The 26,447-nt window shown below is 40.1% G+C and overlaps 1 protein-coding gene across 2 annotated transcripts in view; it reads left to right on the forward strand.

Annotated features, from left to right (window-relative positions):
- The window catches only part of shroom1 (shroom family member 1), a 30,716-nt gene extending 5,395 nt beyond the window's left edge, over nucleotides 1-25,321 (forward strand). Inside the window, exons 1-9 of one of the 2 annotated variants that reach the window (XM_042008623.1) lie at nucleotides 11,371-11,615; nucleotides 14,040-16,884; nucleotides 16,985-17,171; nucleotides 17,378-17,430; nucleotides 17,851-18,489; nucleotides 18,590-19,183; nucleotides 19,754-19,862; nucleotides 21,098-21,370; nucleotides 22,860-25,321. In XM_042008623.1, coding sequence (XP_041864557.1) covers nucleotides 14,237-16,884; nucleotides 16,985-17,171; nucleotides 17,378-17,430; nucleotides 17,851-18,489; nucleotides 18,590-19,183; nucleotides 19,754-19,862; nucleotides 21,098-21,370; nucleotides 22,860-23,114 — 4,758 coding nt within the window. In that variant the 5' untranslated portion in view covers nucleotides 11,371-11,615; nucleotides 14,040-14,236 and the 3' untranslated portion in view covers nucleotides 23,115-25,321. Of the gene's footprint in view, nucleotides 1-11,370; nucleotides 11,616-14,039; nucleotides 16,885-16,984; nucleotides 17,172-17,377; nucleotides 17,431-17,850; nucleotides 18,490-18,589; nucleotides 19,184-19,753; nucleotides 19,863-21,097; nucleotides 21,371-22,859 lie in introns of those variants that run through there. The other variant, XM_042008622.1, reaches the window with a different exon arrangement.
- Nucleotides 25,322-26,447: the final 1,126 nt, after the last annotated feature.

Below are 26,447 nucleotides of genomic sequence, written 5' to 3' on the forward strand. Positions count from 1 at the left end.
AGAAAGTGATGATCAGCAGCGAGGACGTAAATATTTGTCAGATACTTTGCTCAGACTTTATCTTATCCTTCACAAGGCCCAAACTTACCTGTTTGATAGTTGGGTTATTGATGGGCAATAAGAAAGGATCAGTCATAACATGCATTCACAGATCAGGAGTCTATCATGTGTAATGTGCTTTAAATTCTGATGTCAATTTTGAGTTTGCGCGTATTCTCACCACAGCGAGGATATTTCATCAGTTTTGCACATTAAATTAAAAGCTCATGCTTTCAAAACTAGCTGGTTTTGCAAAACTGGATATCTTGAGAGATGCTATCAAGCCCACGTGTTATTTTAAGTGCTCTGGGCCTTTTTTTTTTTCCGTATCAAATTATGCTTCAAAGAGCGGAAACCCTTATTTGTGGTTCAAGTTTAAAACTTCATCAGCTGATGCCTGGCTGATAGATTTCCCCGGTGTTTCAATATCTGTAGTCAGTTTAAGCAGTAAGTAAGACATGAAGTGATCTGCAACGTCTTTTTGTGTGGTTTGGAGTGATGTTTCATCATTTTCACTCTCAGTTGCCAAAGGCGACGAGGAGCAAACTCCTTATCATATATACTGGAACGCATCTCTCTCTTCGGAAAAGCTGTCGGTACTCCCCACACCAAGTTAACATTGGTCTCTGTGAGAGGAATGAGTGGTAGATGGGAGCATGGATAAAGAGGAAAATGGCTTTGATTACCGGATATGGAGGAATGATGATAGCAGGACTGCAGCTAATTGTCGATTTATCATATTTGATCAATTCTTTCTTTTTGAAAACTAGAAAACAGCATGGACACTGGTAAATTTTAAAACTGATAAAATAATTTTTTTGCATCCTCTTCAGAAACTACAAAATATTCATGACTCTTACTACACAAAGTTGATCATTTAATCAGTATTGTGAGAAGTAATTTAAAAGAAGTAGAATTTTAGTTAAATTAAGGTTTTATATTTATTTAGCTTTGTCCCACCCACATTTTCGCCCTGCTTTTCAATCTGCTTTTCAACCCTGCTTCATGGCCTCAGAAGACCTTCGCTGCTTTTTAACAAACTCATTAATTGGTCAATTGCTTGCACCTCTAACCGGGACACTTAAAACTTCAACGACCAGGCTAATGAACCCAGTGAATTAAAATTTAGGACCATGTATCAAGATCTAGGATTAAAAAACAAACAAAAATTCTACAGTAATATTTTTAGTCTGTGAAAAGAATTCAATGTAATGGACAGTAAATAGTTTTACTGGTAACTGTGTAAGTACAGACCGAACCTGTCTATCTATTTGCCATCAGTTTCCCATGATTCTTCTAATTTGTGAATCCTACCTCGGGCAAAAAGATTTCTTGTCTAGAATAAGTAGCACACATGGCCATATTTGTTGTTAGTGCTATATAACCAGGAATTCGCAGCCAGGAATTTTAGTGTGTTGACTTCTATAGATCTGAGGAAAAAACTTAACTAATGAACCCTATAGATGCTGTGCCCTGAATGGTGCGACATTGTGTGTATACCTTTTTTTTTTAATTAAACAATCAAGTTACACTTCAGAGACAAATTGTGGACTCATTCTTACTTGAGTTAATCAGTTTATCAGAGCAGATGCTACAGACAATTATCACCCAAAAAAAAAAATCAAACAGTGGAGGGTATTAGCTACTTTTACAAATTCAGACACACCTTAAACAAAAAAAAAAAAAAACAAGATCTATTTACAATGAAATATGTCCTGGCCCAGATCTGCTGCTGACTTCTTTGTCAGCCATGTTTGGGGGCAGAGGGTGATGTGAATGTTAACTGTTGGCTCTCACACAGTCCCAGGTTGTTTTGCAATTCAAATCTCTGGTACAAAACCAAGCAAATGTTTCCCTGTTGTCATGAAGCTGCTGCTCTACAGGGAAGCGTTTCTTTTTTCATGCATCTTAATGTATCCTGGTCTATGTTATTTTCAACATGCCAAATTAGATCGAGATCAGCGATCCAGTATCTGGTACCTTTTTATTCTCACATTTCTCTTTGTTTTCTGTTGTTTCTCATTATTTTTCTGTCATTGACATGCGCATCTAACCACCCACTGCTGTCACTGAACCTTCTTCTTTGGCACAATTTTTTATGTGTTGATTTTTGTAAAAAGGACTTGATCCGTGAGGGGTCCATACATAAGATGGACCTTACATATAAACAGGAAGCTAACTTGAAAGGAATAATTGCAACTTGACTAGAAATGTCCTAATATTTGCGTCCTTATGAGAAAAAAAAAATAAACTCAGTGTTTTACTGACAGCTTGACAATCTTCCTGACTGTAGCAGCATTCAGGGTCTCTCCTAATTCTCCGTGTTCAGTCCTCAGACTTGTAGCCGTGACGTAGTATTTTTACAGTTGAGTCTGTAATGTGAGTATTTCCACAAAATCAGCTTGTATTACTTTCTGTGATCTACAACTGTCCATTCATTGCCTATAATTACGTCATATTAGATATAAAGCCAGTCAAGGAATGTGGTTGTCCTGGAGCTCCACAGCTCATTTACTGCTGTAACCTGACTTCAGCCAATCCAGGAGGTCAGACAATTACGAGGAGGGAAAACACCTACTTCTAATAATGCGGATTCGAGTTTCTCAAAGGGAATTGGATAGTGTGTTGATGTAGAGATTTGGGATCCCTGTGGATATAGATGGAGGGGGACAAAATTTCACATTCTCCCTTGAAGACAAATGTGTGTTATTTAAGTAACCAAAGGCTATACTAATAGCATGTACACCTGTTCCCAGTAAATAGATGAAATGGTTATCTTAAGAAGTGCTTTCACCCACTGCTATTGCTAGCTCTTGCAATCAAGCGTTCATAATTGGTGCTCAGGCATCGCTGCTAAAATCGCTCCTGGCACATAATTAAGCTGGCACTTCTTCTCTTCCATATTCCTCTCACTACAAGATTAAACATTTAATATCATTACGTAATAGGTTTTGAAACTAAATCTTTGTTCTTATGATATAACAAAGCTCCACAGCAGTTTTTTTTCTTCATTCTGGGTGTGCTAAGAGAACTTTAAGATGGCAAAAAAAAAACGCTATGTTAAGTTGAGTGGATAAGACAAAGTCATTTATCCTGAGGAATATTTCCTTTTAAATCACTCAGCAACAAGTTACCACATGGCTGTACTGAATGTGACCCTGTGGGGTTTTAATTCCCATGACTGTCCTGCTTGCAGTTTTTTTTTTCTTCTACTAGGAAGTGTCCTGTAGATTTTTGTCTTATCAGGTATGCTCACTTGCCAACTGATGACTGGTGAGATCATTTCACAGGTGAAAGTCTCCTTCTGTTATGTAAGTTAGGTTTGTGTACATCCGTATGTGCAAAAATACATACACACATATCTTAAAGAAACTGCAGAAAAAGAACTCAGAGAGGTTTGGTATTTTGAGCATATGTGTGTGTGTGAACAAGTCGTGCAATTTAACAGTGCTACTGCATAACTGCTAACTCAAAACTTAATAGTTTCAGTGGCCCTGAGGTCTGGATGTGTTTGGTAAATAGCAAAGAAGTAAGCAAATAGGGGAAGTTTTCATCTTCAAACAGCATTTGAATATTTGGATTTAAACAGTCGAATAGAAGCCCGTATATTGATTATGACAGCCTGTTTACTTTCCGTGCTCTACTTGCCCCAGCTGCTTATCAAGCACATTCCACGTGCTTTCTACCAAACATCCAAACTACCAGAGATAGCATACGGGTGCCATGTCGCCATAAAGTGTCAGGTGTTTGGCCTACTGATAGATCCGGTCAATGTGCTTGCTGCTTGCGTACCCAGTGCAGATAGATTGCTTTATTTTATCGTCTTTACAAAGTTCGATGTTGAAATTGACAGGTGTGTTGCAAAACAAGCCTCACAATGCTGGTACCTGGAGGCAAAGAAGTGTGAAGTATGCAGATAGAAAGTGTCTGATAATGTGTTAGGTAATAAGTAATACTAGAAGGTGGGAGGCTTTCTTAAAGGTTTCAAATACAGAATACGTTGGTCGTTGTCATGATGTTGCTCTGAAGTATTGCTTCCAAAAATCTCCAAAATCAAGAATAACAAGCTAAAACATAAAAACAGTAGAAGGTTGAGATTAAATGAAAGACTTCTGTTGTAAATGATTGTTTTTTTGCTAATGATTATAAACTTAACAAGCAAACAGGTCAGGCCAGCCAGGCCTTAAAACATCACTCTGCAACTTGGTGTGATAAGTCTATTAAGGCCTTTTCTGCCTTGAGTTTTACCAGCATTAGTGCATTCTGTAAGTAGAACAGTACATAAGCTGGAAATGAGTTGTAAGTATTTTAATGCCCTCGATTTTGCCTGCCTGCTGTAGGTCTTTTTGAGTTGCTTTAAATCTTGACTGCACAACATTCAGCAAAGCACTCTGAGATTTTTCCTCAAAGGTTGTGTTTCCTTTTTTTTTTTTTTTTTTAAAAGTCTGTCTGCATTTCTGTATTGTTTCCTTCTAAAACATAAACTATAGACCCTTCTTCCAAGAACACCCACTTGTCTCTGATTAGTAATTTCAAAAGTCTGAGAAAGGTTCACCAAAGTTGCACACTTCACAGTGGGAGGTGTCCTTCTCACAGTTGGAGAGACAAAGGAAGTGAGCAAGTAAACAGTATATCCACAGAGCACAGGAGAAAACACTACAATGAGGCTGTTTGTTGATATTAATACTGCATGTATCTGAACGAATATATATATCAAAAGCAACATATGGATCAGCAGAGGAGAGATGAAGCAGCAGCACTCACTGAGTTGCAGTAAATGCTTCAGAATATTAGCTGTAAAAATTTTCCAGAAAATAAAAAAAACTCTAAATACCTTTTAAAATATCTAACTTTTTGTAAATGCTGGCGCAGATACCCGCATGTAAATGATTATTAGTATAAGACATATTCTATAAAGATCCTAAACATTAATTGGAATTTCATTGTGACTTTGAATTTAATTATTTTCTCTCTTACAGTTTAACCAAACAATGCATTTTGATGCAGTTTTATCAACTCTGTTAAAAAAAGAAGCAGTCCAGGCCCTTGTTTATAATATAGAAGCTACTGTGAGAGTAATTAATGATCATTGTGTCATGAGAACAATACATGTTCTGTAATGCCACTGCCTTTCTTTTCCTCTGTGATAAACTTCGTGTTCTCCTGGTGAAGTCACTCTGTGTCGTGGCTATTGCAGTACCAGCAGAGGGGCCTCCATGGGTGAATTTCTGCATGTGTTGTGTGTCTGTGGTCAGCTGGTCAGAGAACAGCTCATTATACAGCAGGACAGAGATGGTCACTGAAGCCTGGCAGGGCCAGGATGACAGTGAGCTAACTGGTACTGCTCTCTGCTACACAGCAGCCAGTAGGAATATAATTTGTCCATGCTGTTTCAGTTTTTTTTTTGGCTGTAAAATCTTTTGTTTAAAACACAAACAAGGCTTCAGAAAGTCTCTAAATGGAAACAAGAAGTCGTATAAGTTGTTGCTGTTTCGCTCGCCTTGTTTTTCCAAGGAAAACCTGGTCATAAGTGTAATTACGCCTTTTTTCTTTTTGTTTTGTTTATATTCTAGGCACATGACTCGCTTATAGTAGATAAGACAAGAAAAGAAGTCACTAAGAAAAGCGGGTGTCACAGAAGTATTTTTTTAAAACGTGTTGACCAAACAGAAATAATCATTTAAATGAGGACACAATTTGTAAACTAATCAGTCGTGGTAATAAAATAATCGTTTCCTTACATGTTGAATGGAGTGACAAATGTTGCGTAAATAGAAAGATCAGTATATCATCTGCTCTGTTTAGCCTCCTGACTAAAAAAAAAAAAAAAAGTGTCTTCAGTGACAGTTGATGGATGAAAGCTGAGCTAAAGGAGCCGCTAGGGATTTAAGAACAATAGGGGCTCTTTTTCCTAAAGAATAAATGATGTCTGTAATGATGGAGTCATTGAGACATGGGGGAATGGGTCATTTGTTAGTGTGTGTCTCTCTTGTTTTTTTTTTTTTCTTATTTGTCTTCTGCTTCCTGCAGGTTCCTGGCTCTTCTTTCTTACATTCTGTGTTTTTTTTTTTTTTTTTTCCTTTCATGTGTTCCTTACAACTCTTATTGTTATAACTATCATAGATCTGCTATGAGTAATGTAGTCTCACACTTTCTGCTATGTGAAGCTGTGAGGTTTCCACCGTTCACCATGGCTCTCTCCACCATTTTGGGGGCAGCCAGCTAATGTTTAAGTCTACGCTTTCAGGTTTCTCACTAGTAAACTCTGAAATACATGTTTAAAACACGCTTAAGAAAAGAAATGTACTTAGCATGATTAGCTAAAAACAGAGGTGAAGAGTTGTTACTATGCAGAAACACTAATTACTAAATTAGATCGTTCCAATCGTCTGAACAATGAATGAATGTCGGTTGCAGCTACACCACCCAGATCATTTTTATGTTATTTTATTGTTTTGATATTTTGATTCTTAAATCAAATATATTATCTGTTCATATGTGTGGATTAATTTCTGATAAATTATTATATTCTGGGTACTAAAAGGGATATGTCGGAATATACAGGGTCAGTTCATTTAAAGGTCCCATATTATGCAAAATTCACTTTATAAAGGTTTTCTAACAGTCATATGTGTCCTCATAGCCTGTGTATGAGGCCCAAAAATGAGAAAATTTTGTCACTTCTCTCACTTGCTCCACTTTTTAGAAAATGTGTGCTTAAATGGGTGAGTCTGAGATCTTTCCTTTTGTGACTTCACAAAGGGAAATAACCACTGCCCCTGGTAGTATATACTGCCATTGACCCAACCCCACTGGCTAGCTGAGCCTGCCCTTTAAAATCACTGACCGGGCTCCAGCAACAGCCAGATCCTCCCCCAGAGAAGGGGCATGGAGAGGCACCACTCATGAACATTTAAAGGTTCAGATACAGAAACAGCCCGTTCTCCGTAGAGCTCACTAGAGCCACATTTAGAATGGCCGAAATTAAGGACCAAGGCTGAATTTGGGGTAATACACTTTGAAAACAATGTTGTTGGACCTCTGACACCCATATGAAATGAAACAATAAAATATTTTAAAAACTTTACTGGATCTGATGGTAGATCTATAAGTGAACAGTCCTGAATGTGACTGAACGATCACAGTCTGGTGGAGGAAAGTGATCTTCCAGATCGGTACCGCTGCATTTAAAATCACCAACTAATTGCATCCGTAGACAGTAATCCCTTCTACATAAATTCTCAGGTGTACCATCTCACCTCTTCATTCATCATTCCTTTCATAGCTGACACATAAATGCAGCCATCTTTACTTCTGCTCACTGTTAATCCAACGTACTGTAGTGCAGCCGAGTAAAAAACTTAAGAAACAAAATGACAGGATGAAATACTCATCAGAAATTCAGTATAAGACGGAGATTTAAAAGATGAGAGCCAGACCTTGGTACTCCCAAAATGGCGAATACTACACAATTCATTGCGTTGGTGACATCGGTGCACATTTTCTATTAGGCTCTCTTAAAGAATAAACCCTCTTGCATTCAGGAATGCTTATTGAACCCTGAAGAACTTCTGGTAATTCCTCCACAGAGCAGATTTGAATGTTGCATAAAAAAAAAAAAATTGTGACCCGGCAGTCATTCATTTGATTCATCGTTTAAGTTCAGCTTTTTTTTTTTTTTTTTTTTTTTTTACTCCCCCTGCTTTTCAGGCGTTTTGTAATCATTTCACATCTTAAGTTTGACCCAGGTCAGCATGTTCTCAGATTTTGATACAAATGCCAAACAATAAAAAGGATAGGCTGCAAAAATAATAAATTTTCAAGTAGCATTTATGTAGACTAAAGCCATGCAGCTTTACATAAAAACACACCTACACACAGATGAAATTTAATGGCCTGCAGCTGTGTACTATTCTAGAGCAGAGAAATTCCTACAGTATCCTGTTAAACTCACCATGACCAGATCATATTGCAAACCCCTGGGGGTCTTTAATACAAAAGTAATAGCCTTCACAGAGACCTGTTGGAAGTAATAAGTTTGTCATTCGCAGGGGCCTGTGCTCATTTTTAAGTGGAGAGCAGCGTCGTTCCATGTTAATGGTTTACCAAGCAGGATACAGAAGAACCTTGCTTTTAAGAGTGTTATTCATAGGCTCTTATTGATCCTGCTGCATTTTGTTGTTTGTGCCATTATATAATTATTATAAGCACTATTTAACCAAAGGGTTTTTAGCAATTTGCGTCTCTTCAGATACAGAGGAAGCAGCTTCACATGGATTCAGTATTCAGAGTTTCAAACATTAAACTTCCTTCAGCCTTTAGTAAAAACACCAACATTAAATAAAGTAGACTAAAGGTTGATATTGTCAAGTAAGTATTTAGGCCAGATCAGGGCAGGAATGCAGAGCTTATTAGAGTGTGACAGCTTGTCTTGGTCAGCTAGAGATTTTAGACGCTGATGTGAGCACTGCCCAGCAACATGCAGCCACAGTTTCTCTCCCTTGCACACATACTGTTGACACAGTGGAATCTGTCTTTTTGTTTTTTTTTTTGTCTGTTTGACACACACATACAGGAGGAAAAACACTGCAGGTGTCGGTGCCTTTTCCTTTCCCGCTACCAGACGCTTTGTTCTGTCAGTGCGCTGCGCCATGCCACTTCCACCTTTTCAAAACTGGCTTCCTCTCTGTGTCTGTTTAATCAGAGACAATAGGAATTATGTCTTTTTAGATCCTGTAGGAGACTTAATGTCAGATGGAAAGTCATAGCCATACATTTGTATATTTGTGGTGCCTCTTTTATATGTTTTGTGTTTTCATTTTTCAGACAATAGGGGGTGAAAGACTGTGTGTGCTGTACATTGAGTTTAAGTACAGAGCTTGTGGTGATGTGTTTACATCAGCCTATATATACTCACTAAACGTATTGAATTTGGCTCCAATGAGTACTCAGTGGTTATTATTACAGTAAGTATTAACCTGAGTTGGACAACAACCAAAAAAGCTAGGGAACTTATTTTTTATCTAAACTACATGTAAGAAGTTTCTTACTGTACATTGAACTGTTGTAATATTATTGTATAGGCTAAATTTGACCATAGACAGACATAAACTCGTAAAGAACCCAAACCACCTGTGTAGTAGTATAGGTAGTTCCAGGATCTCGGGGAACACACACTCAGGCTCATGGCTCAAGGTGAAAACACTAGCAGCCACATTATGACCGAGTTAATATAATGGCTCAGGGTCTTATAAAGGCCATCTTGGGTGGGACAAAAGGTTATTGGAACAATTGTAATCCAACAGAGAAACTTAAATCACTTCTGTTGTAAACAGGCATGGTGCTTGTTCACATTTTTGTTTTTTTTTTTGGGTTTGTTTATGTTTGTTCTGCTGCTCCTTGAGGCAAATTTCTATCTACTTGCTGTATTTGAATTTTATCAGAAAGAGTGAACTTTTTTTTTTTTTTTGCTGCCAGAATACTCAATTTTTTTCTGACAGATTCTTTCTATGATCAACAGTATAAAATCAGTTTTCATCTTGTTTTAGTTGAATCTTTGTTCTGAAAACACATTTTTATATTTTCTCCCAAACTGGACACAGCTACAGAGCATAAAAGGAATTATAGTATCTCCCACTATGCACCAGATTGTAACCATGGTAAACTCCATATTTCCCAATTACAAAAATTGCTAGCTTTGGGTATTTTTCTACTTTCACACCCAAGACATACCTATCAGCAAGTGTGTGCATTGAACAAAAATGAAAGAAAACAGCCGGATTGAGCGGTCACCCATCAGAGCCGGTCTCTTAGGTGGTGCATTCCCAGATTCTGGGTAAATTAAATCCTTTTTCATATCCAGAAACATGTCTTACCGGTTAGTTACATCTAACTGGTCAGCTATGTTCTCTGTAAAATGAAACATTTCCCCTCAGTCCATTTAGTCAGCCACACACAGGTCCGAAGTCTCATCATCATCATCATCATCATCCATATCAGCAGGGCCTCCACTTCTCAGAGGCCTGGTGGTCCAGTTTTGTGGCTGCATGGTCAAGATCATGCTGGAGCTCATAATCATCAATAAAAGGCACACATGCATGCCCCAAAAAAAAAAAAAAAAATTCAACACCCCCTCCCATTAAGAGGTCTAGTGAGGCTGGTCCTGTTAGACTAGCCTCACCTCATTTCCCATCATCTCATTGGTTGATTTCGTGATTCTAGTCTTAGATAAACTTGTCTTCACCTGACACCCTTACAAACCAGGTAGGTGTCATTTAAAGGGTAAATTCTTTGGAATCATGAGGCTCTCTTTCGGCCATCCACCATGATGATGCACTTATACAGTTGCCAGACAGGAAGTGGTCATATTTTTACTTTTACTCTATATTATAATCATTGTCTCTGTATCTTTCTTCCCAATACATTTAACCATCATTAACAAATCTGCTATCATCAGGTGAAACTCAGACGGAGCATGGATGCAGCTCTTTGCTCCACTTTGTCTGCGCAAACAGTAACAAAAACTCTGCATAGCCGAGCACTAGTGCTGCCAGCCTAAATAGGAAACAATAGCGAAAGCAACAAGAGGCTTTGTCTAACACTGAACAATCACATAAGACTTTTGAAAGCTGACATTGTTGTTGAGAGTGAGTTTAAAGTGTGTGACAGACTGATCAGTGTCTAGGTACAAGGTGGTGGTTTGTGGATTTCTTTAGCATCTTGTAAGTTAAGTGCATTATATTCAGCTTGTGATATTTGTCAATATTACTTGAAAAAGAAGCCAGCGAATACAGATGTAACACACGAATTAAATACAAAGTCTCTAAAATATACTATGATTATGTTATCTTTTATTTGATGTATTTGATATTTCTGCAGTTGCTTGATATTAGGTTGTGTAATTTTTATAACTTTTGGATCATTAACAAGGAGAAATAATACAGGAGGACACTAATAGAAAAAACATCAATGTGACTGGGTGATAGCTGGTCTCATGACTTTTTTTTTTTTTTTTTTTACTTCTTTGGGGGGGAGGCTGGGAGGTCACCCTTACACCCACTCGCCCCACCACCATTATCCCCCCTCCCCTCTCCTCCGTCCTCCCTCCTGCCTTGGCAAGTCTCCATGTGCCGGGCTCAGGGCCTTGGGAATGAATGGCGCCCCGGCTCTGCTTCGTCTTTGAAGCCAGCCAGGAATGCGAGGCCTCTTTTTTTCTCCCTTCTCTCTGTTGTTCAGGCAGTCGGCAGCACTAGTAGCTATCTGCAGCAGTGAAATATTCCCTCCGCTGCGCTCATTGTGCATCAGAGAGCTGGACGTCATTGGCTGGCCAATCAGTGGCTCCCACTAGGCAGCTTCAGGTCTCAGTGGGGGGAGAAGGGACCCACTAGAAGTCTTCCCTCTAATATCTAGCTCTCCTGGTTACTTGCTCTGGTCACTCTTTAGAAGAAGAACAATGTTCTGAGTGAGAAACAAGGACGGATATGATTAGGCTAAACCATATTTAAGATTAAACATAGGAGATGTGTTTCTTTTTTAGATGGAATCAGGAAGGTCAGTGACTTAGACTCAAAGATTGGGTGAGTTTTTCCTTTTCCTTTTCCTAACTAATGTAAAAAAAACTTTCAAACAAGTCTACAAGTAGCTGATCTCTGAGTTGTTCCCCATCTGCCTTGCTGTAGTAACAGCTTATCTAGTCTTCCACCTTGTCCTGAGCTTTTCGGCCGTCCTTGTTAACTACATTGTCTCTTGTTGTGATTTGCGTGTGAGAGTATTTGTCTGGGCCGGTCACCCTCTGCTTCACCCTCCCTCTCTGGTTTGCTACTCTCTGTACATTTTGTCACTGCCTGTCCCCTCCATCACTTCCACTTGAGCGGTCCCCTGTTTGGGAGCCTCAGAGGAGAGAGCAGGGCTGAAAACTGCACACACAGACACACAAAGAGAGACACTGCAGATCAGAAGGCCCTTCATAAATACACAGAATCTCCCCTAATACTGTAGTTTGAAAGGCTCTTTGGAGGTGGGTTTTGTGAGTATGCAAAAAGACCACCAAGTATCATCTTTGCTGCAGGTTTCTCAGCTCACATACTTGCAAAAAGTGAGAAAAATGTTGTTTTTTGGAGCTGATTGTAGGGGAGCTTTTAGTTGTCAGTGTATTTAAGTGTAACTAGAAAACCATTTGCTTGGTAAAATCAATTATTCATGATGCAAGCAAAATTTCTTGCAGTTGCCATCACTCATGAGGCCTAATTTTGATACTGCCGAGTCATTGTTTCTTAACCGGTTGTCTCGTATTTGTTTTAGTAACAACATTTACCTTTGTGCACGCATGAAAAGTATGCAGCTTCAAATTGGATGGCTGTCAGGGAGAAGTATGTGGGTCATGGGAGAGTCCTATCATTAGAGTTTTAAACCTATCATTAACTTGAAGGAGCTGCTTTCAGTACCAACAGTGGTTTGTAGTTTTTAACATAACAATGATAGAAGGTTTTTCTGTGTTACAAAATTGCGGGATTTTAATACCTACCAGTTATTTATTAATTCATTTATTAAAACTGAATAATAAACTTTATCAAACATCCACAAGAATTCAGATAATGAAATATGGGATGAGGTTAGTTGGTATCACATCATTAAAACCTTCTAAATGAGGTTATAGAGCAGGGATGGGCAACACCTCAAGGACCACTATCCTGGAGGTTTTTGTGCAGACCATGGCGACAATCTGTTCAAACAATTTAATTTGAATCCGATGTGTTGGAGCTGGGAAACATCTAAAAAAATCTGCAGGACAGTAGTCTTCAATGACCATAGTTGCCTATCCCTGGTATAGAGGGTATGAGTGCTGCAAATGCAGTTAAAAAGGGCTTAATTTGGTACACCTGGGTTCACTGATTCTCTTCATATTTGTGACCAAACAGGAACTTGAGACACTAGTTTCCAAATTGTTTGTTGGAGCATACATCTGTAATTACCGTCGCAGCAACTTATCATGTATCAAATAGTTTACAGCATCAATATCACAATTATTCAATAGCTGTTTTTGAAAGAGGTTTGGCCTTGATCGCAGTGAAGGGCTTACAAAGTGTCACCATTATATAGATGAAAAATTAGACTTCCATTGAATGATGATAAAATGAGTGCTTTTGGTGACAGGATGCTTATTACATGCATGTGAGAAAGTAATTTGACTGAATTAAAGAAAGCGAATTTCTTTAACGAATAACTAGGGGATAAGCTGGACCAGTTATTACATTCCACATTGCTGTATTACACTGCATTATACTTAGTCACATGCCTAATCCACAGATAGTTTATATGGAATTCCTGGAATTTTTCCTGTACAGGAACATGTGCCACAAACCTCAAGGCCCTTAATTAGAGGCCTTACTGATGCAAAACGACACACATCCTCCTTTAGCAGGTGGTTAAGGTTGCTGACCTACAAAACCAAGCTGCTGTACATTCATTTCAAACAATAATTTTCAGCCTTCATGACGTCAAAAGTAGGCCTATATTTTCAATTTACTATTAAGTGTTTTGATGCAGTCTTTTGGATAAATATACAGTAGTTTAAAATAGCCCTGAAACTGTGAAATCTTTTGGCTGATTTAACTGTATAATTTGTCTGTACATGCAACAGATGGAGCAAAATTTCTGAAAATGCTAGAAAAGGCACCTCACAGTGTTCCAGCAGATAGCACTTCACCAAAATACCAATCTTTCTCTTTCTGCTCTGCAGAGTAAATGAAGTTTGAAGGTATGAGGAAATGGGTGCCATTCTTATAGAGGTCATGTCAGGCTGACAGTTGACCTCAAACATTTGTGTTTGTGTTAGATTTTTAGTTGGCATGTCCCTTTTTGTAGATTAAACGTGCATATTTAGCCAAATTATTGCCTTCTTAAGCAGTCATTTGCCCCAGATGTTATTACTGAAGCTGATTCCAGAGTTAAGATGTCAGGTTGATAACTGTTCGCTGCTTTGTTTGTGTTTTCTCCCCCAGGAGCAGCCTGTTTCAAGAGGCTTTAAAGGAGTCAGGAAAATGACCTAATTAACAGCTAGCGTAACAGACAGCCTGGTGCAAATGTGTTGAATTTCCCCAGTTTCAGCCATAAGGAGGACACATGCATCAGTGCACAAACAGGTACACCATATCTACAAACCCTGCCCTCCCCTTCCTGCCATTTGCCCCAGTCCTCCATGGATTCCTACACCTTCCACTTTGAGAGAATGAGCAACGTGGACCTGCATCCTCTGAGCCTGCCTGTCAGCCGGCTTTCCCCAGCCAAGTCCAACAGCAGCATCGTTGATCAACTTGCCCACCATCAACACGGCAAAGGAGACTCTGCTTACAGCTCCTTCTCTGGTGGGTCCACAGCCCCAGACTACCCCTCTTCTTTCCTTCCAGACGATCTACAGTCCAGCTCCTTCAGCCACTATGCTGATCTCAAGTATGTAAAGTCCATTTGTAATCCAACTCAGGTACTGCAATCTGACTCAAAAACCATGGACCAGCTCTATCGCTCTGTTGAAGCTATTTCACAGCAATATCACAACAATGCTAATGTAAACCACCACAGTTACAATGGCAACCACAGTTTCCACACCAACAACAAGACACTCAAACAAGAGACACATTTGGGAGCTCCATCTCAGAGTGATCACCCTTCTGTCCGTCCTCCTCCAGTCCCAGCACGCATTGATAGTTTCATAGCCACTAAAAACTTGGAAAACAGCAGAGGTCACCACCACAGTACTGAGTTTCAACCCCAGCAGCCCAGACCCCATAGTCGACTGCATCCTCATGGCCTCAGTTCACCAAAACCTGAAATAACTAATGCAAGCATTTGTAGCTCAAGCTTCAGTTCTGACCCGGTGTACTCGGTGTGGCGAGGCTCTCAGCAGCAGCCACCACAGACCCAACATCCACCAAGCTACCGACCCCACCTCCAGCCTCATGATTCAACCAGAGCAAACCCAGAATACCTTTTTATCTCTGATAACAAAGTTGCCTCGGAGCAGCAGAGGTCAGCAACCATCCTAAGCCAATCGCCTCCCAAAAGCACAAGCCAGTCTGAGCACCCAGTGCCCAAACAGCCCCAAAGCAGTGGTGGGTCTAACGGAGACCATTATAACAAACACAGCAGCAGCCATTTTGAAAGTCGGCGCAAAAGTACACACTCTGCTCACGATCACCTCAGTTCAGAGCCAGCGCGAGCGGCTAGCCCCTGGAACTATGCTCGAAGTTTAATCAGCAGCAGCATCCAGCATAAAGGCCAGTTCTACTTTGTCACAGGAGTGTGTAAGCTGTCTGAATCTGGTTTGAGGACACACTCTGCATCTGTGAGTGGGTCTGAGGCCGGACGTGAGATCTCCACTATGTTAGAGACACACCGGCTAAGAGAAAAAGAGAGATGCCACAGCACAATGGATAATTTATTTAGACCTCTTCAGGAAAGTTCTCGCTCTTACAGCGGTACAATCCCAGACGACAGGGAGCCTTTCACTTCTGCGCTCCAGGAAAAGGATAGCCCCGACCAGGAGAATCACAGACCATCCCTCCTCTTGACCCAGTCTGCTGAAAGCCTTGATGACTCTGAAGAAAATGACCTGATGCGAGATATTGGCCGCCATACTGCTAAAAATCCTATATTCTACTGTGGACCTGATAGAAACTGTCCACCGCATCCAAGTCTTCTACGTAACGAACAGCCCAACCACAACAATAGAGAAGATCCGACAAAAAGAGGGAAAAGGCAGCCCCTGGGAGATGTCGCCAGTGAAAAGATAAACAAAGAAACCACCCCACTTCTGTACCATCTCACTGGAGCCAGCCGGACAGCGTTACAGCCTCAGAGGGATCCTGGTTTTAGTATCAAAGGAAAAGAAGTTGTTCTAAACAAAACAAGCCAAGGAGATGTGGTTGTAAATAATAATGACAGACCTCCACAAGGTGAGATGTGCAAGAACAATAGAAGGGAAGATCCCTCTGTTGCCTGTAACACACTAGATGATTCGTTCAAGAAGTACTACAAAGAGAAGCTGAAGGATGCCCAGTGTAAAGTCCTGAGGGAGACGTCATTTAAAAGAAGGGACCTGCAGCTGTCTTTGCCGCTCCGCATCCGGCAAAAACCTGAGCTGAGGCCTGTGGGGATTCATTGTTTCTCCTCATCACAAGACTCCGAATCTTCCGTAGACACTCTCACTCCTTCTGTGACCTCCGAGGAGACCGAGAAGGGGAGCATAAAAGACGAAGGCAGAGAGAAACAGAAGTTTGATAAAGAGACTGAAAAGGAAAAAGGGAGGCCAACAAATGTGGCACAGCCCCAGGTGGCTCGCATTGGAGGCAGGAAGAGGCTGACCTCAGAGCAGAAGAAGATGAGCTACTCTGAACCAGAGAAGCTCAACCAGCTCGGTAGTGCTCCAAAGCACTCTGCTTGCCGCTCCTTTGGCAATGAAAGTGACAGCCCATTTACAGTTGAATGTGACAGAGAGGAGCGCAGCCAGCAAGGAGAGCAGGGACTGGTTGCAACACGGAGGAAGATGTTTGAGACAAGAGGTCGAGCTCAGTCAGCCCCCAGCGCCTCAAAGACAAACTTAAAGCATCTGCAGCACAAGGCCTTGGTGGAGTACATGGAGCGTAAGACGGGGCAAAAAGGGGCTGAACCTCAGCAGCAAGCGCCTCAGTTACCACATCCACCTAGACAGAGACACTCTCTGGGGGAGAAACCATTTGACTGGGGTCCTCGGCCGTTATCAGGGAGCCATGAAGGTAAAACCATGAAGAAAAAGCTTCATAGACCCCACTCAGCAGGCCGCATCCTGGATTCCTCCAGCAGCTCCATCAGGTACAAATCAGAATCAAGACATTTACCAAAAATACTTTTCCATATTTGTATGATTCAATCAAGCATTTTAAGTATTACATTTTCATTTAAAAAAACACAGGTATGCCCAGTTCTTCTCAGCACAGTCTTGCTCAGGCCAATATGCCAGCCAACAGAATCCATCCAGACTGAGGGCGAGTCAAGGTCCATCTCAGGGAAAGTCTGCTTCAGTGGAAAGTCTCTTGGACCAGCCAGAGCCACCTAGTTTCTTCAGGAACCGATCCACATCCATACCACACGCATTTCAGGTAAACAGAATTAGCTTCAGCCTTTTCTCTTATTCTGAATGCTTCAGTTGAAATCTTATTTCTCCTGTTGAAGACCCTGTCTGGTAAACTTCCTTTCCCAAGTATCATAAACCTACTTTCCTGTAGTGACAACTGAAAGACAAAAACTTGGATTTCAGATTTAGACATGTCTCATGAGTTTTCCTCTGCTTTCTTTGGGGTTGCAGACATGTGACTATGAAGAGGATCCATTACCAGTTAGCACTATGGAAACCCAGAGGTATGTACCAGTTCTGCAGACAAATTGGGACATTTTTATTAGTTTTTAGGTCAGGAGAGTATTGGGTCACTGATGTGTGAGCTTTGGTGCAGACCATAAATCTCAACTTGATGCATAGTGGCACTGGAAAGTCAACACCCACCCGCTCCAGCTAACTAGCATTCCTTTCAAAAGATTTACGCGGCGACCATAGAAGGTGGAAAAAAAAAAACTGAGCCATGTTCAAGTAGATGGCCTGTTTCTCAAACTGTGCTTTAAATCTGCAGTTTTCTTGAGCCTTTGTGTGAATGACTTACATGAGCTGACCAAGTTTGCATTGTTTACATTCAAGGTCAACATGTTCTTTTTCTGATATTATCACTGTTTATAATAATTGTACTTCTCTTGCTTCACATTCGAACACTAAATTTGCTATTTCAGTGCACAGAAGAATCCTGCAGAGGAATCCACGGTGAAGCCAGCTGCTGAGGGCCAGCAGCGTGTCCGTGTGCTCGCACAGAGAGGGAAGTCCATGGAGGAGCTTGGAACGTCAAAGTTAACTAAACTTTCAGCCCTGAGTAAAAGCTCTGAGCAGCTGGATCAGCTGCGGGGGCATTCAGCTGGACCTAGGGGACCAGAAAAAGACGAGAAGAGTACTTTATACTTTGCTGAACTAAGAGAAGCCCAGTGGCAGGAAAGAGGGAGGAATAGGCAAACAGGAAAAGAACTGGAGATTGTTACTCAGAAGAACACTCAGGGACAGACTCCAAACCAAACCCAGAAAACAACCCTTGTGAAGCAGAGCTCTGAGCCAGGGGAGGATGCAGGACCAGGAGAAAGGAGTTCTACTACATCTGATTCCCCAACCTCCAGCTCCTCTTTACAGGCCAGAGTTCACTCTGCTTCTCCTGGATCTAATGCTACTACCACAGATGAGGTCAGGTCCAATAGAGCACCATGTGAGACTTCTTCCAACCCACCTTCCCCCAAAGGTCAAGAGATCACTGAGACGGAGATCAGACCCACCTTATCCACACCCACTCAGACAAAGCTTCCTTGTGAAAGGGCATCTTGCTCCAGGTAAGAGTTGACTATATGAACGTGTCACTTGGTTCTGGGATTTAGCTTCACATGCCGCTGTCATTTTGATCAGATTCTTAAACTTTATTTTTCTCAACAGAGCTGGGACTTCTCCTTCTTTGGCTGGAACAGAGAGGGAGCAAACACTAGATGACCTGAGCAGTGATTCTCAGCCGCCTGCTTTAACCCATGAAGTGTCTCTGAGCTGCGGCGTTACCACCGATCCTTCACTGTGGATTTTCCCACCAGAAGAAGAGAGCAAAAAGGAGGACCAGCTTTCGTCACTGACAGACAACGTTTTCCAAGAGTCCACCAGCTCCGTTCCTCCAAAGCAGACAAGTGAATCCTCTGTGTGTCCTTGCACATCCGCCTCCGAGGCAGACATCATTCAGGAGGTGGACGAGCTGAAAGATCCAGAAATTGAGGCTGAGAAGGTGGAAGAAGAGGAGGAGATGGAGGAGAGGGGAACACCGGAAGGAGAAACTGAGAGCGTGGAGAGGCCTGTTGAGAAACCTCAGTGGGAGGAGCTGGTGGAGGCAGTGGTTAAAGCTGACCAATCACTGGCCAGGGTGCTATACCCGCTGGCCAATCGCAAGACAGCGTTGATGCTGATGGAGCAGCTGCTGTCAGAAGACACACTGCTGATGGAGGAGCATTATAAGAAGAAACAGGAGCAGAAAGGCGCTGCAGAAGGGTAAATATTACCACTATAGCAAAGTATCATCTTAATGTCTCAGTTTGAGGAAACATCCCACTCCTAAAAGGAAACATGCTGTAAAATGATCAAATTTGGCATAAAACTGGAAGATGCTGGTGTTCTATATACACAACTGCTTAGCTAAAAAAAAAAAAACAAAAAAAAAAAACAAGTCACAACACTTTAAATTATTTTAAAGAGTGTGGAGTTATGGATGGGTGCAGACAAGGCAAAGCTAATGAGGACTTTTAGTTTAATGTGTTTCCATGAAACTTGACACTGGTTTCTAATGTCTCCAAACCTGAGCTCCACTGGTGTTTCATTACATTTAGTTACATCACATACAGACACACCTGGCTATTTGCTTACTGCTGCACATGTACTCACCAGTCTGCTTGGTAAGCAGAAACATGGAGAATGTGCTTTTGTATTTTATAGTTTTGTAATATCTAAATACCCTTGGGACTTTGCTCATCCAGCTTAAAATTACTATGCTAAAGCAAGAAATAGTCAAGAACTCGTCTAGATTGTAATAACAGGAATCAATAAAAATGTTTCTCTTTGTAGCACTGAAACGGTTGAAGGAACTGAACCGTCTGCCTTTCCTCCTGCTTCTGACGGCCAGAAATCTCAATGTTCAGACCTGCAAAGCAAAGCTGACATCACTGAGAAGAAGGTAATTAACGGTTGATGCAAAGTTTTGGTGGCTTTTGTCTGAAGTGTTGTCTTTCGCATAAGTACGCTTCAATCATTTTTAAAAAAATCTCACAGATAAGTCAAAACAATATAAAGTAATCCATTACAAAGATAACACGAGCCAACTCTGTTAACTGGCTTCCTTATTTTTAATCCTAAATTTTAACACCACCACCCCATACTTTTAAGCTATTGTTGATCCACTAAGCAGTAGATCGGTGTTGTCTTAAGGCACTTCTGGACAATCACTACCTTGCAGATTTGAGATGTTTTCCAGCTTTCGCTCACCTGGCTCAAATTATTGGGTCATTAACAGGTTTGTGGAGAACTTAAGGACAACATCTTTTGAGGAGATCCATTTAATCTGAATCAGATGTATAAGTGTAGGGAAACATCTAAAACCTGCAGGGCAGTGACCCTCAGGGACCGAAAATGGACATCCCTGCTGCAGATGGAACAAATTGTGCAGCTAGAACAGCAGCAGCAGAAGAAAAAGGTGCAACGAGGTGGTGTAATTAAGGGTGTCAATCAAACCTGAAATTTGTTACAATCAAACGTCTGGTAACAGAGAGCAGAGTGAGACTTAAACAGCTAATATTAAAACTACAGTATGGGCTGGCGGAAGAGTTCTGTTTACATCCCGATGGGCATTCATTGGTCATGTGATGTCTGTACATCATTTATTAACTAAGTCTGCATCAATTGCATTTAGCTGCATTTAGTTTGAAATGAGTGAAAATTTGTTTTTGCAAAATTTGTCAATATTCCATATCCAAAATAATCACTGTCCTGCTGTGTGTGCAGTAACAATGAAAAAGAAGAAAAAAACAGGCTGCAGAAGAACAAAAAAACACTCAGCTGCACAATTTTAGCTCATTCTGATTTCCCTCCTAAAGCAGAAACTACTGATGTAATGTTGATGCTATATGGATGCTATTTGGCCTTAAGAAGACCCATTTTAAGCAGATATGACTGTCTCTTATCATATGAAGTACTGTCTACCTCTTATCAGTGTCTCCCACTTGTCTAATGTTGGGTTTAGCAAAAGCTCCCCCCTCCCCTCCTCCTTTAAGAAATTAGAGTATAACTCCATCCATGATCTCATAGTAGTTAATGTCAGATAACATCGAAATATTTTATCTGGTTGACCTGCTCTCTATCCACTTGACCTGATTTTGTTATATTGTCTAACACACTTCTGCATCTGGTTTGCAGCGTTTGCTGGTGTCATATATCGAGGAGCGTCTGCGTTCACTGGACGAGTTGCGTAGTGCCCTGCAGATGGAGGTTCAGGAGAACACGGCCTGTGGGGAGGCGCTGGCCGTGCTGGTCCATGAGCGCTGTCTGCCAGTGGAGCTAGAGCGGTACAACCTCTTCATCGGAGACCTGGAAAGGGTGGTGAGCCTGCTGCTATGCCTCTCTGCTCGGCTGGCAAGAGTGCAGAACGCCCTGAGCACTGTGGACCAGCACACAGATGTTGAGGAAAAGGTGGGGGACCAGAACCTCTGGTTTGCTTCAAGATGTTAAGATATAAGATAGTAATTAACATTCCAATGCAAGTTTGCTTCGAACTATCCAAAATCTAAAGATTAGCCAAAACCCAGAAATTGATTTTAAATCTCTGTCTTCTGATTTATTTAATTGTTTGTTTATGTATATCACTATCAGGTCAGTGATCATTTGTCCAGCCATTTGTTAAAACTCTTATCTTTCCCTTTGTGTGAATAATAAAAATATCAAAACTTCTAATCTGTACAAAAATGTACAAATCTTTCTAAAGAAAATCTTAAAATCATATTTATTCATATCTTACCAATATTGGGGGTTAAAGATCAACCAAATCATTAAAGCAAGACTTGATAAGAATCTGTTATATTGCTTTAATGCACACGTCTGTCTTTCCCCCACTCATGTTTACACACACACTAAAGCAAGCAAGTCAAAGCATACTGCCGGCGAGTGTGTCTGGGGAATGCTGTGGCATGTAACCTTACAGATGTCATGATTCACAGCAGCTCATCCAGAGCTCCTGGCTAAGAGATGGCCATTAGTGTTACAAGGGCTCGGCAACTAACATGCTCTCAGCTACACTCTGGTTTTGTTTACTTTAGTGCAGCAAACACACCACTAAAGTAACGCTGAAGGACAGCCTTACAGGAGTCAAGGTTTCTCACTGTGTGAAATGTACAAAATGCTGCTGGGATGTTTTTTTCTTTTTCCATTATATGCCAATTTTTAGCTTATCTGTGTTTGAGCCAAATATTTAAGCAGGCGTTCAAAGATAATGTTTGATAAATTCCAGTTTGATAGCTGAATAGTTTCATGCATCGAGGAGAAATGACTTGCAAGGCTTCAGAGATGACTTATTAGAAAGTACTTACGGTAACATAAAATTAAAATGAAATATCCAGTAGTATGTTAGCTTTGTCAAATTCTGTATGTAAGATGTTTAGCTTTATTATCCCCTGAATGTTCTGCTTTATTGTACCTCTAAGAATTTTCTGCATCTGTTTATGTTTGCATGGATGCATTAGATTTCTAAATTTCTCCCTGAAAGGGCTCTTTGTTACTTTGTCCATCAGTTAAAGCGTGATGACTGAGCACGCTGCATACATAAGGGTTGTTAGAGGCTCATTTGTTTTTGCTGTTATCAGCAATACTGGTATTTACAATGACTCACTGAAACTCCAGCCCAGTTTCGATGACATTTGTACCTACCGTGCCCTCTGTTGACATAAGAATACAGTACACCTACTGTCCTGTGGGTGGAACATGGTGGTGGAGCTCTTACAGCTCTCTACCACACTCATCGATGCAATACATAAACTGATGCTGGAAATGCTAGAGAATCACATGAAAGGGTAACCCAAAACAAAGGTTTTTGACTTGTTTTCCTTTTTTTGTTTATTTTGTGATTTAAAAAAAAAAGCTAATAATGTAATAATTTAATGATCTTTTACCTTCTGTCTCTACACAGGAATCTCTGGACAGTCGCCACCGACTGCTGTGCAAACAGAGGGAGGACGCCAAAGATCTGAAGGATAACCTGGATCGCAGAGAGAACCTGGTGTCCACCTTCCTGTCGCGGCAGCTGTCTGCCGAGCAGCTGCAGGACTACCGCCGCTTCGTCCAGACCAAGGCCTCGCTGCTAATCAGGCAGAAGGACCTGGAGGAGAAGCAGAAGCTGGGAGAGGAGCAGCTGGAGGCCCTTTCCAACAGCATAAATCTGTGAGAGGAGAAGGAAGGAACGCTTTCCATTTTTGTTCGATTTTTTTTTTGTTCAAAAAGACATTTTCAGCTCTGCTTTTAAAGCTCCGTTTGCCTGATTGAGCTCTGGCTGATTGCTCTTACCGTTTCCACCCAGTTACTTTTCACACAGCTACAAGAGGTCCCATTACACTCACCATTCATGTATATATGTAGGCGGTACATGAGGTGAGCAGTGACTGTTGAGACTGATGTGCTGGGAACACCTTCCGCCCAACACCATCTGCATAATCAGCATCATGCATAAAGACTTGTCCCGATGTTAAATGTTTTATTTCACTTTGAACAGATCTGAACTGTCTGTGTGCCTTGATTTCATTGTAGCTGTTAAACATTTTATATTAGAGCTGCTGTGCAGAAACTTTTAGCAATTCAGAAAACTGTCTTTCACTTTTCACTAAGATGATAGTCATACAGCCCTTTAGCTGCACCTGTGGAAACCTTCTATAAGCTTTAAAGATTGTATCAGAGCAGGAAGGAGGCCTCAGTAGCTTGACAGAGGTTGGTGTACAGTATCATGCCAGTAAAATGTACAATAGATGTAGAAGATTTAATCTTTTTTTTTTTTTCTAATGTGCTTATTTTTAAATGTATTTCAAATTGAGGCACTAAAAACCAAAAAAAAAGGTGAATGGAAAAAAGCACTTTGTAAAGATACATAAATGCACATTTCCTTAAATCAGATTCTGAATCTTGTTGAATTAAAGCCTTTCTCCATCCGTTCAAACAATATTTCTTTTTCCTGTTTGTTACATCATTTAATTTAATTAGGAAACTTTTTTCATGTTTTCGTGTTTAAAAGCATGAAATATTGTGTAGATTTACTTCTCCAGCTAATTTCATACTTCTTATCGAGTCCTGATGATTTCATGCTGGAATTGTTCCTCATACACACACACCCCACCCCCCACCCCCCTTTTTGTCCTTTTCTTAAAGAAGTGACAATATACTTGAAACACTTATATATTTTAGAGGACAGTCAATAGTCTTCACTTAAAGTGTCATAAACTTATTTTGATTTCTCTACCTCCACAGTTTTGGTCCCTTTAGACAAACGTTAAAACACTTTTGTTAGTTTCCATTTACACAACAGTCTCACAGTAAAAAAAAATAAAAAATTTCTTGAAAATATACACTTGAATCATCTAACACCCCCTAACAAACACAAACCTGTTTTAAATATTAATATCTGTTGGTAGATTTTATAGTTTTATTCATTTTTTTTCAACCGAAAGCGACATTAAGTTGTTTAATGTCAGATGTGCTGTATGTGTGAGGTCATGAATGTCTTCGTTTTGTGTCTAGTATTGTGTTAGTTTTAAACAGAAGTCCCCTTATGTTTGTTATGTTGGCTTTCACATAACTTTTGAAGTCAGAAAATAATGAAAAATTGTCATCCCTCAGGAAAATGATGCCTGTTGACTGAATTGTGCTGAAGTGTGTGATGTTTAAGTAACAATTAACACAGTGAGCATCATCTGCAGCCCCCACTGACAAAGAAAAGCTGGTTTACTCGGTCATTTCAGATGAGGACAAACAGAGAAGATTAGAAGTCTTTCCACCTTCAGATATATTTTCTTTTTTTGTGTTTTTTTTCCTCCTGCTCAGCCACCATTCCTGAAACTTTTCTCTAGAGATTTGTGACTCCATCTGTCTCAGTTTATTAAACAACTGAATGCTTATTTTGGCCTTTGTGCTGACGCAGAGCTGAAGGGCTGGAAAGACTCATGTTGCTTCTGCAGCCTGCTGGAATTCCTGTAGTTTGCAAAATGACCAACATTGTGGACAAAAAGAAGACATGGCAAGAAAGTGAGGAACAGTGTTCCCGAAAAGGAGCAGCAAATGGATAAATCTTCATTTTAGTTCTTGTTACTGTATTTAAGAGCTCTCTTCCTTCTCTCTTTAAATCAAAGCAGTTTGGTTGAAATCACATTAAAGGGGGATTTTATTTCAAACACTGGCGACGGGTGTCATTAATATGAACACGACTTGTTTTAAAACCGAGAAGGAAAAATTTTTACCTGAGTTAGTGACAGTGATGCAGACGTGTTTCTAAATCTACTCTTCCTGCTATTTTCACACCCATTTTTTCTTGAGTTGCTGTTTTGTGCCTGTTTGGGTTTTTTAAATTCTATGTTTGTATTATTGTGAATAAATTAAGCTCTCACTGTCTGTCTGTTGAACCTTATTTCACTTTTATGTTTCACTGTGAGTTTATTTTAAATCAAATTGACATATTTGCACTTTACAGATGCACATGCATGTAGAGGAGCACGAGGCATGATTAAGTTACAACTGCAACCTGTGTGTTATTCATGCTTGTTGCTACGATTGCAGCATTTAAACTGTAAAAACGCAGCATTTCACAACTTTGACATTCTACCGCTGACATTTTTCCTCAGTGGATGAAAGTTTCCAGGTTTGTTCTTTCCAATCAGAGCTTACTTCTGCCCTCTGCAGGAAAGTTAGCACAATGCAATGATTTACTTTGAGTAACAATCTGGGAACAAAAAATATCCCTCTACTTTTATTTAGACATTTCTATATTGAAGCTTCTCCATGTCTGTGGAAAAGTACAGAGATAAATCTATGCTTATGGGATAATTTAAAAAATAATTAAAGAGAACAACTTTTTATAAAGTTGCTCAGACCCAGTCAATTCTGCCTCCATCCAGGAACCTGATTAAGCCTTATTGGTGTTTATCAGGGATGTTGCCTCTAGATTAGGCACAACTGTATTTCATAATGTGGAACATAAGAAGCTTTGTGATATTTTCTCACAAAAATCTCTTTGTTTTTCAGTTTATGTCATTCTAGCATATAGATTTGAATAAAGCCAAAAGAAAATGACACAAAAAACAGCTTTACTTAGTTATTGTAAGGAAAATGGAAAGATTTAAAAGGCTAAACTTACCATTTTATTGCACATATAATACCAAAAGCCGTCAGTGTGCACCAGTCAAAGCATAACATTCTTGAACTACATAACATTATAATGTGTGAACACACATGTGCTCACTGTTCTCCTTATGGACTACAGGAAGTTGTGTCTTGCATATTTCAGTTGTGAAAAACCTTTCAATTGATTTTCAAATCCCATTTATATCAATGCCCAGAGATCATTCTCAAATTTTTCTTTATTATTTAATTAATTTATTATTATTATTATTATTTTATTTTATTTTTTTTCACACAAACATAATCTGTTTAATTACTTATTAAAAACAGCACAGCAACTCCATATTTGTCCAACTGTTGTGCTACCAGTTAACCTAAAGGTGGTGCCAAACTGTGCCAA

The sequence above is a fragment of the Melanotaenia boesemani genome, chromosome 15, assembly GCF_017639745.1.
Source record: "Melanotaenia boesemani isolate fMelBoe1 chromosome 15, fMelBoe1.pri, whole genome shotgun sequence".
In the NCBI taxonomy this organism is placed as follows: domain Eukaryota; kingdom Metazoa; phylum Chordata; class Actinopteri; order Atheriniformes; family Melanotaeniidae; genus Melanotaenia; species Melanotaenia boesemani.